General features: G+C 47.8%; 1 protein-coding gene across 4 annotated transcripts; it reads left to right on the top strand.

Annotated features, from left to right (window-relative positions):
* The first annotated feature begins 8,449 nt into the window (after nt 1-8,449).
* LOC111981154 (galactose-specific lectin nattectin-like) lies at nt 8,450-10,346 on the top strand. Of its 4 annotated transcripts, XM_070449443.1 has the most exons (4): nt 8,450-8,747; nt 8,951-8,991; nt 9,722-9,860; nt 10,020-10,346. In XM_070449443.1, the coding sequence occupies exons 1-4, from the start codon at nt 8,576-8,578 to the stop codon at nt 10,085-10,087; spliced, it is 420 nt and encodes a 139-aa protein (XP_070305544.1). In that variant the 5' UTR covers nt 8,450-8,575; the 3' UTR covers nt 10,088-10,346. The 4 variants fall into 4 exon arrangements, 1 of the variants encoding a protein (XP_070305544.1); XR_011481751.1 differs by lacking the exons at nt 8,450-8,747; nt 8,951-8,991 and adding an exon at nt 9,085-9,263 and having other exon boundaries at nt 9,551-9,860; XR_002879551.2 differs by lacking the exons at nt 8,450-8,747; nt 8,951-8,991 and adding an exon at nt 9,085-9,263.
* Nucleotides 10,347-11,004: the final 658 nt, after the last annotated feature.

Here is an 11,004-nt window from a genome sequence, read left to right on the forward strand (position 1 = left end):
AGAGGTATTGTAGTGGCCATCACAAAGCCCTGACCTCAATCCTATAGAAAATTTGTGAGCAGAACTGAAAAGACTTGTGTGAGCAAGGAGGCCTACAAACCTGACTCAGTTACACCAGCTCTGTCAGGAGGAATGGGCCAAAATTCACCCAACTTTTGTGGGAAGCATGTGGAAGGCTACCCGAAACGTTTGACCCAAGTAAACAATTTAAAGGCAACGCTACCAGAATGTTTCAAGTTTATAAAAATAACAAACAGAAATACCTTCTTTACGTAAGTATGACACTCTKCTTTGAGACTCGAAATTGAGCTCAAGTGCATCCTGTTTCCATTGATCATCCTTGAAATGTTTCTACAACTTGGAGTCCACCTGTGGTAAATTCAATTGATTGGACAGGATTTGGAAAGGCACACACCTGTCTATAAAGGACCCACAGTTGACAGTGCATGTCAGAGCAAAAACCAAGCCATGAGGTCAAAGGAATTGGCCGTAGAGCGCCGAAACAGGATTGTGTCGTGTCACAGATATGGGGAAGGGTACCAAAAAAAAATGTCTGCAGCATTGAAGATCCCCAATAACACAGTGGCCTCCATTCGAAGTTTGGAACCACCAAAACACTTCCTAGAGTTGGCCACCCGGCCAAACTGAGCAATCGGGAGAAAAGGGCCTTGGTTAGGGAGGTGACCAACAACCCGACTGTCACTGACAGAGCTCCAGTTCCTCTGTGGAGATATGGGAGAACCTTCCAGAAGGACAAYCATCTCTGCAGCACTCCACCAATCAGGCCAGACTGAAGCCACATGACAGCCCGCTTGGAGTTTGCCAAAATGGACCTAAAGGACTCTGACCATGAGAAACAAGATTTTCTGGTCTGAATGCCAAGCGTGACATCAGGAGGAAACCTGGCATCATCCCTACGGTGAAGCATGGTGGTGGTAGCATCATTCTATGGGGATGTTTTTCAGCAGCAGGGAGACTGGTCAGGATCGAGGGAAATATGAACGGAGCAAAGTACAGAGAGATCTTTGAGGAAAACCTGCTCCAGAGCGCTCAGGACCTCAGACTGGGGGTGAAGGTTCACCTTCCAACAGGACAACGACCCTAAGCACACAGCCAAGACAACACAGGAGTGGTTTTGTGCCAAGTCCGGACTTGAACCCGATTGAACATCTGTGGTGAGACCTGGAAAAAAAATTGAAAAAAAGCTGTGCAGCGATGCTCCATCATCCAACGTGACAGAGCTTGAGGGGATCTGCAGAGAAGAATGCTTTGTAATTATGGTGTAATGTGTAGATCGATGAGGGGGGGAAAAATATATTTAATCAATTTTAGAATGAGGTTGTAACATAACAAAATGTGGAAAAAGTCAAGGGGTCTAAATACTTTCCGAATGAACATATGAGCAACATGCACCCCCCCTCCCCTGGCCCATTCAGCACCATTTGCTCCTCTCTTGATAAGAAACGTACCATGAGAAGAACAGATATTATCCTGTTATTTTGTACTTTGATCCATTTTAACGGGAATGCCTCATTTGTAACGTAAATGCTGGGAGTCAGGAAGCAAGTGCAGGTGGTGAGTTTAATAAACTAAACAATACAAGAAAAGCGTACATGTCACGATCTTTAGAATAACTGGACCAAAGCGCAGCGTGATCTGGGTTCCACATCTTTTTATTTCTAAGTGAAACTCACAGCAAAACAATAAATCTCAAAACGAAACGTGGAGCTAATAGTGCTAACAGGCAACTATCCATAGTCAAGATCCCACAAAGCACAATGGGGAAATGGCTGCCTAAATATGATCCCCAATCAGAGACAACGATAAACAGCTGCCTCTGATTGGGAACAATACCAGGCCAACATAAATATATAATTACCTAGATGACCAACCCTAGTCACACCCCGACCTAACCAACAGAGTATAACAGCCTCTCTACGGTCAGGGCATGACAGTACGAACATGAATCAATAATGCCTGGCAAATAAACCTAAGTGAGTGTCAGATATAGGGGAGGTAATGGTGTCCAGCTGTGCCTCATGAGCAGGTGCACGTAATGATGGTTGCCAGGACCGGTGGATTAGTAAACCGGCTTCGAACGCCGGAGAGGGGGAGCAGGAGTAGATGTGACAGTATCCCCCCCTGAAGCGCGTCTCCAGCCGCAGGATGGCACCGGCCAGGCGGACAGCCCCGAGGGGGAGGAGCGGGCGGCGAAGGTGGAAATMACAGATGTTAGGATCCAGAATGTCCTCCACCGGAACCCAACACTGCTCCTCAGTACTGTCCCCCTCCCAGTCCACCAGGTACTGGAGCTGACCTTCACAATGTCGGGAGTCCAGGAGGGATTTGACAGCATGGGTGGGACCTCCCTCGCCATTGAAGGGAGGCAGAGGGCTGTTGTGGGGGACAGCCTCAGCCAGGGGACCAGGAACCACCGTCCTGAGGAGAGAGACATGAAACGAGGGTGAGATTACGTAGTCAGTGGGAAGCTGTAATCTATACAGAACCTCGTTGACCCTCCGGAGAACCTTGAACGGCCCCACAAACCGGGGGCTCAGCTTCTTACAGTGCAGGCAGAGTGGGAGGTTCCTGGTGGAGAGCCAGACACGATCACCAGGATGGAACACRGGCGCCTCACTGCGGTGGCGATCCGCCTGCTCCTTCTGGCAACGGACGGCACGCTGGAGCCTCACATGAGCATCACGTCAAACATCCTCTGCACGCCGGAACCATTCATCCACCGTATGGGCTTCGGTCTAGCTTGGAGTCCATGGTGCCAGGGCCTGCTGATAACCCAGGACACACGGAGTAAGCMCGGTGGAGGAGTRACATTTTGAATTMTGGGCATATTCCACTMAGGAAAGGAATCCCCATGCCGGTCCCGGCAGTGACTCCTCAGGAACCTCCCCAGCTCATCCTCTCCACCTGCCCATTGGACTGAGGCCGGTACCTGGAAGTGAGGCTGAGCAATCCTAAGAAACTATGCAGTATTGTGTTTTTTTGTGTTTTATTTCTTAACTTGTTAACCCAGGAAATCGTAGGTGTTATTACATACAGGCGGAACTATTGGATATAAGAGCAACGTCAACTCACCAACATTACAACCAGGAATACAACTTTCCTGAAGCGGATCCTGTGTTTGGCCCACCACCCAGGACAATGGATCGGATCCCAGCCGGCGACCCAAAACACAGAAGGGGCAGACGGAGCGGTCTTCTGGTCAGGCTCCGTAGACGGGCACATCGCGCACCGCTCCCGAGCATACTACTCGCCAATGTGCAGTCTCTTGACAACAAGGTAGACGAAATCCGAGCAAGGGTTGCCTTCCAGAGAGACAGACTAACGTTCTTTATTTCACGGAAACATGGCTCACTCGAGACACGCTATTGGAGTCGGTACAGCCATCTGGTTTCTTCACGCATCGCACCAACAGAAACAAGCATCTCTCTGGTAAGAAGAAGTGCGGGGGTGTATTCCTTATGATTAACGAGACATGGTGTGATTATAACATACAGGAACTCAAGTCCTTTTGTTCACCTGACTTAGAATTCCTCAATCAAATGCCGACCGCATTATCTACCAAGAGAATTCTCTTCGATCATAAGTCATTTATATTCCCCCCCAAGCAGACAGACGGCCCTGAAAGAACTTCATTCGACTCTGTAAACCACATATCCTGAGGCTGCATTTATTGTAGCTGGGGATTTTAACAAGGCTAATCTGAAGACAAGGCTCCCTAAATTCTACAGCATATCGATTGTGCTACCCAGTCTGGCAAAACCCTGGATCATTGTTATTCTAACTTCCGCAACGCATATAAGGCCCTCCCACGCCCTCCTTTCGGGAAAAGCTGACCACGACTCCATTTTGATGCTCCCAGCCTATAGACAGGAACTAAAACAGGAAGCACCCGCGCTCAGGTCTGTTCAACGCTGGTCTGACCAATCGGATTGTTCAGATTGCTTTGATCACGTGGACTGGGATAGGTACCGCATAGCGTCGAACATTGATGAATACGCTGAGTCGGTGAGCGAGTTTATTAGCAAGTGCATCGGTGATGTGTACCCACAGCATCTATTAAAACATTCAACCAGAAACCGTGGATTGATGGCATCATTCGCACAAAACTGAAAGCGCGAACCACTGCGTTTAATCATGGTAAGGTGACCGGAAACATGACCAATACAAACATGTAGCTATTCCTTCCGCAAGACAATCAAACAAGCTAAGCATCAGTATAGAGACAAAGTAGTCCCAATTCAACGGCTCAGACACAAGAGGTATGCTACAAACATTTAAATGTGTTAACCCTCGCAAGGCTGCAGGCCCAGACGGCATCCCCGCCGCATCCTCAGAGGCATGCGCAGACCAGCGTGGTGTGTTTACGAACATATTCAATCAATCCTTATCCCCGTCTGCTGTTCCCACATGCTTCAAGAGGGCCACCATGTTCCTGTTCCCAAGAAGCTAAGGTAACTGAGCTAAATTACTACCGCCCCGTAGCACTCACTCTGTCATCATGAAGTGCTTTGAGAGACTAGTCAAGGACCATATCACCTCCACCCTACCTGACACCCTAGACCCACTTCAATTTGCTTACCACCCCAATAGGTCCACAGACACAATCACACAGCCCTAATCCATCTGGACAAGAGGAATACCTATGTAAGAATGCTGTTCAGCGACTACAGCTCAGCATTTAACCCATAGTACCTCCAAACTCATCATTAAGCTGGGTCTCGACCCACCCTGTGCAACTGGGTCCTGGACTTCCTGACGGCCGCCCCCAGGTGTGAGGTAGGTAACAAGATCTCACCCCGCTGATCCTCAACACTGGGCCCCACAAGGGGCGTTCTCAGCCTCCCTGTACTCCTGTTCACTCACGACTGCGTGGCATCCACGCCTCCAACTCAATCATCAAGTTTTGCAGACGACACTACAGTGGTAGGCTTTGATTACAACAATGACGAGACGCCCTACAGGGAGGAGGTGAGGGCCTCGGAGTGTGGTGTCAGGAAAATAACCTCACACTCAATGTCAACAAAACAAAGGAGATGATCGTGGACTTCAGGAAACAGCAGAGAGAGCAGCCCCTATCCACATCAACGGACAGCAGTGAGAGGGGTGGAAAGATGTAAGTTCTCAGCGTACACATCACGGACAAACTGAAGTGGTCCACCCACACAGACAGCATGGTGAAGAAGGCGCAGCAGTGCCTCTTCAACCTCAGGAGCTGAAGAAATTTGGCTTGTCACCAAAAACACACAATTTTAAAGATGCACAATCGAGAGCATCCTGTCAGGCTGTATCACCGCCTGGTACGGCAACTGCTCGCCCATAACCATAAGGCTCTCCAGAGGGTAGTGAGGTCTGCACAACGCATCACCGGGGGCAAACTACCTGCCCTCCAGGACACCTACACCACCGATGTCACAGGAAGGCCAAAAAGAGCAAGAAGACGATGTCCTCCGGAATGAAATAGTGCAGGAAGACCTGCTGGAACAGTGCCTCAGCGACTCGAAGAGAGAAGGGAGAGGAATAAACCGGCATGACCTAGAAAATCTGTCCAGAACCACCAGAATGGTGGTGAAACCATCAGAGGKGAGATCAGTAACAAAGCCAATGGACAGATGAGACCAGGGACACTGAGGCACAGGAAGGGGAAGGAGCTTCCCTGCTGGAGCGATTTTGTTTGGGCACATACGGAGCATGAGTTGATATAGCACACCACGTTCTGCACCAAGGTGGGCCACCARTATKTCTCAGAGATGGAGTGAATAGTGCGAGTGATACCCGAGTGGTCAGTGTTGAGGGATGTGTGCACCCAGGTCAACAGCCTATCCCTTATCTCTTTGGGAACGTAGATGCGCTCAGAAGGACAGTTAGTGGGTGCGRGCTYCCKCTCCAGAGCCTGGTGAATGTCCGCATCTACGTCCCAGACCACATTGACTGACTCGAGAGGGAAGGCAGGTCCTCCGCCATTCGGGTGCCCAGTCCGTGATATTAATCTTCGACCATGAGATGGTGGGGTTATGGCGTTGGAGCCATGGGAGGCCGAGGATGATCTTGTGAGCTGGAGCACTAATTGGGAGGAAGAAAGGAATGTTTTCCTGATGAGTGGACTCCACGGTGAGGTGATGTGTGTAATGGTTCCGGATCCGAGTGGTCGATTATCCAGGGCTTAAACCGGAAAGGAGAGTGGGTATGAGGTGATGTTCAGAGAGGAGGCATGGGTCTGGTCAATAAAGTTCCCAGCAGCACCGGAATCCACTAGCGCTGTAGAAACAGTACATGAGGGACAGCCAGCTAGTTTGAGCGACACTAAAAAGGGTTTGGCTGAAAATGATGAAGATGGGATACTCACACCTGCCCCAGGAGGTGGAAGATCACGTGAACGTCCCTCTGCGCTCGTGGATCCCGAGTTGGAACCTACCGGACACTGAAGCTGGTGCCCACCTTGACCACAATAGGGACACAGCCCCAGCTGTTTCCGTGTACGTCGTTCAGCAGCGGGGAGGCGTGTGACCCCTTCCTCCATGGGTTCAGGGTCTCATACAGAGTGGTCACTGAGGGAGAGCACTGAGGGTACCGACGCCCCCAAAGTAGGTTATCCAGATGGATGGCCATYGCGATGAGTGAGTCCAAGGAGAGGTTGTCGTCTCGACATGCCAATTCCGTCTGGACTTCCTTGCGCAGTCCTCTTCTGAATAGCTACGGAGCTCATTCCATCCGCTGGATACTGCTACAGTCCGGAAGGTGAGCATATACTCGGCCTGATCATCCTACCGTAGTTGGAATAGGGACCCCCCTCTCTGCCCTCCGGTGGATGATCGAAGATACCTCTGAACAGAGGCATGAACCCTTCATATGAATCCAGCTCCTCCGCGCCTCTCTCCCAGACGGCCGTAGCCCACTCCAACACCCACCCAGTCTCAGTGGTGGGGGCTCCCGTCTGGTGCACAAAATAGAGGGAGCACTGAAGTAGAAAGCCACGGCATTTAGAAGGGGTTCCGTCATATTTATGGAACAAACGTGTGTCGCTGACCTGGGGGACTTCTGAATGGACTGGTGTGCTGGCACGCCTGGTGGAAGAGTATCCTCCGCTAGTTGAAGGCAACGCCTCTCGGGCATGTTTGAGATGTTGAAGACTGCGAAGAACCTCTTCCATAGCCATCCCCAGTTGTGCCAGCTGGTCATGGTGTTGACGAAGTAGGTGTCCCTGTTCGTCGACCATCTGGGAGATGTCCGGATTTCCTGCTGCTTCCATTTATTGAGGCAGTATTCTGTAACGTAGACGCTGGGAGTCGGGAAGCAGGGAAGCAAGTGCAGGTGGGGAGTTTAATAATAAACTAAACACGGACCAATACAAGAAACAAGAGCCGCGTACGAACATGAAACAAAAGCAATACTGCCTGGGGAATAAACCTATGTGAGTGCCAGATATAGAGGAGGTAATGAGTGAGGAAATGGTGTCCAGGTGTGCCTCGTCATGAGGAGCAGGTGCACGTACTGATTGTTGCCAGGTGCGCCTAATGATGGTTGCCAGGACTGGCGACATCGAACGCTGGAGAGGAGCGGCAGGAGTAGATTTGACAGTATTAGTTAACTATTGATAAAAAAACAATAGTTTCTACCTTGTGGCCAGGTGTATATGCCTCATTATATTAGTTAACTATTGATAGAAAATGATAGTTGCTCCCTTGTGGCCAGGTGTATATAGGTGCTCCCCTTTCTCCAATTAAACAGAACAAGTCCACCTCCACCTATGTTCTAAAGTGTATGATGCTGAATTTGTCTTAAGTCTTTTTCTCAGGAGACTGTCACCATGGCAAAGTTGACCATATTTTTGCTTCTCAGCGCTGCCTTTGCTCTGGGTGATGCAAGTAAGAGATATTCCTTCGTTCTTTTTGTTATTTATATATTTTTTTACTCTTTTTAGTTAGATAAGAGGTGTTTATTGATGTGTCGGTAGCAGAGGTATTCTTATCAATGGTTTGATTACCTGTTCACACTCATCAGATGCAGTTTGATGATATCATTCCACACTTTTTAAAGAGCAGATGAGTATTAATCTTTTGTCTTTGGCTCTCTTTGTTGTAGGGGATCTGAATGATGYAGAGAAACAAATTATGGAGAACCTGATACGCAACCTGCCAATCTGTAAAATGCCATCCTCATATCAACAGACTTTCTGAAACCTGCAGAAAGCAAAACAATGTAATATTATAGTTAATGTTAATGGACTGATAACGCACAGATAGCTGTGGTGCTGTGTTCAATAGCACCACGGCTGGAACGCACCTTTGACCACTCGGATTGTGATGATGGAACTAATCATTTAATCAAAATATTGAATGTTATCTCTCCCTCCTACAGAGTCTGAGGAGATGGGAGCGAAGGAGAAGCAGGGACTACAAACCAGGAGTTCATCATGCCCACCTGGTTGGCATAGTTATTTTTATTTATCCTTTATTTAACTAGGGAAGTCGATTAAGAAGAAATTCTTATTTACTATGACTGCCTACCCCAGCCAAACCCTAACCAGGACGACGCTGGTCCAATTGTGTGCCGCCCTATGGGACTCCCAATCACGGCCAGTTGTGATCTAGCCTGGAATCGAACCAGGGTCTGTAGTGACGCCTCTAGCACTGAGATGGAGTGCCTTAGACCGCTGAGCAACTCGGGAGGCCCRTGGGACACACTGCTATCACTACGTCCCCATCTTGGCCAAATGGCCAGAGGCAGAGGTACCTTTTTAAATTGCTGTTAACAAATGTCTATATTTACGGCCAGATTTACACCTTCTAAACCTCATAGGATTAGTGTAGTGTATTTCACAGGGTTGCTAAACTAAAACTTTATGTGCTATTCCTTTTCTTTATCTTTTATATTCAGAAGCTTCCTATATATAAAATAATCATTACATTTTTACTCTCAAATGACCAAACAGGCTTGGATAACACTGGAGGCCACTTCAGTCTCCAGAGTTGGGTAAAGCTGCTTTTAGTTTTTGTTGCTGTAACGTCCTGACCAGAGTTATTATGTGTTTTGCTTGTTTAGTGTTGGTCAGGACGTGAGCTGGGTGGGAATTCTATGTTGTGTGTCTAGTTTGTCTGTTTCTATGTCCAGCCTAATATGGTTCTCAATCAGAGGCAGATGGTAATCGTTGTCCCTGATTGAGAATCATATATAGGAGGCTTGTTTTGTGTTGGGATTTTGGTGGGTGTTTGTTTCCTGTCTCTGTGGTTGTCTGCACCAGATAGGTCTGTCTCGGTTTTTGCACATTTTGTTATTTTGTATGTTGTTTGTAGTGTCTCACTTGTTCTTTTATTAAACATGTTGAACACTAGCCGGCTGCACTTTGGTCCTCTCCTTCACCTATGGAAGAAAGCCGTTACAGTTGCACCCTTTTATGTGGAACTTCCAGAGCTCTAAGAAATGAAATGTTCTGGTCCCACAGTTCAAAGTAACGATTGGAGACAGCCATGTTGATTAATGTGTTTGTTCTAAATGTTTTGTATATTGTATGTGTTTGACTGTATTTCTACAGGGCTCATCTGTAAAAGAGACCCTAGTCTCAGTATGACTTACCTGTCATGGGACCTGTCCAGTCCCATCCATCAGCTSTTTACCAAAACAATGGCGAGGAGATTGCACTTTCCTTTAAAGAACAGTGGTGTTTAGTGTCTGCTGGTTACACATCTGCCTGTGTGCTCTTTAGGAGGGTCTTTGGCTTTGGAACGACGGGTCCAGGTTTAGCTACCAGAACTGCGGCCAGGGGCAACCCGATAACCACAACTATGGTGCAGTGAACGACAACACGAATGGCCGTGAGCATTGCATGGAGATGAACTACGGAGGTACGATGCAGTCGCCAGCGGACTCTCCCTCACGTTACGCATCAAACATTTTAATAGATGTAAAAATAAATCTGAAATATAATTTGTTCCTTTTTTTTAGCTACATATAAAAAACATCAATACAATAATTAGCTTTCTCTGTGTTACCCTCTTTCACAGGTGACCGTGGCTTGAATGATGCACCCTGCCGGATTCAACGGCCATTCATGTGTTCCAGAAAAATGTGATTTCTACAGATTAGTTGAGAATACGTTATATCGTTACTCCCCTGGTTCGTCTGTCATCATGTTTAGTGTACTTTTATATTCTTGTTGATTTTAATGTGGGATTATATTGTTTTTCTATCTTGATGATTATTGCTGATTCAGTAAAGTGACCTTGGATGTCTTGAAAAGCGCTTAAAATATATCATTATTGTTTTWATTATTAYATCTGAGACCCTCTCRGGATATGKGATTCTTCAATAAAGCCACAGTCTGTAATATTTCCTGTTGTTCAATGGTCATTTTTGCAAAAACCCCCAGAAAATGATTGTGTGTGGCTCCAGGGAGGGGGTTTCCTTTGCAGAAGCACCCTCATGAAACAATGTATTAATATGTGCGTGCATGTTCACCATTGATTGCAAACACTCCTTTGTGACAACCGAACCTACCCCGTAGCTCTCAGCGTATGGGATTCTTTTAACCGAGGATGGTGTTGGATGCTGGATATTGCTGTATAGCTGGCCAAAAACACCTAGTATGAGCAAAATGATGTTGAAACGGATGATGGGATTCAAAGTGTAAATCTGGGAGCTAACGGGCCTGTCAGCCTTGTGGGATTTGAGGACGGTAATTAGCTCAGCTGTCACAGTCGGGTTCAGATGGGTTTTACTCCGGGCCGAGATAGGGGCAAGGGCTGGGCCAGATCTGGACCGAATGGAAAAATACACAGAGAGTTGATACAGGAGTTCCTCAGTCAGCCAGAGTACCAGCCACCTCTCCCTATGTCCCTGCCATCAAATCCACTCTCCCCTTTAATGAAGTGGCTGACATTACTGAAGCGCTCTCCGTCTGGCTGCGTGGTGGAAACGAGGGGGTGTCCTCCACCTCCCCGCCATAACACACATGCACTCAGACTGTAGCTGGCTGGAGACATACCTGTT

The sequence above is a fragment of the Salvelinus sp. IW2-2015 genome, linkage group LG3 (genome assembly GCF_002910315.2).
Source record: "Salvelinus sp. IW2-2015 linkage group LG3, ASM291031v2, whole genome shotgun sequence".
NCBI lineage: Eukaryota > Metazoa > Chordata > Actinopteri > Salmoniformes > Salmonidae > Salvelinus > Salvelinus sp. IW2-2015.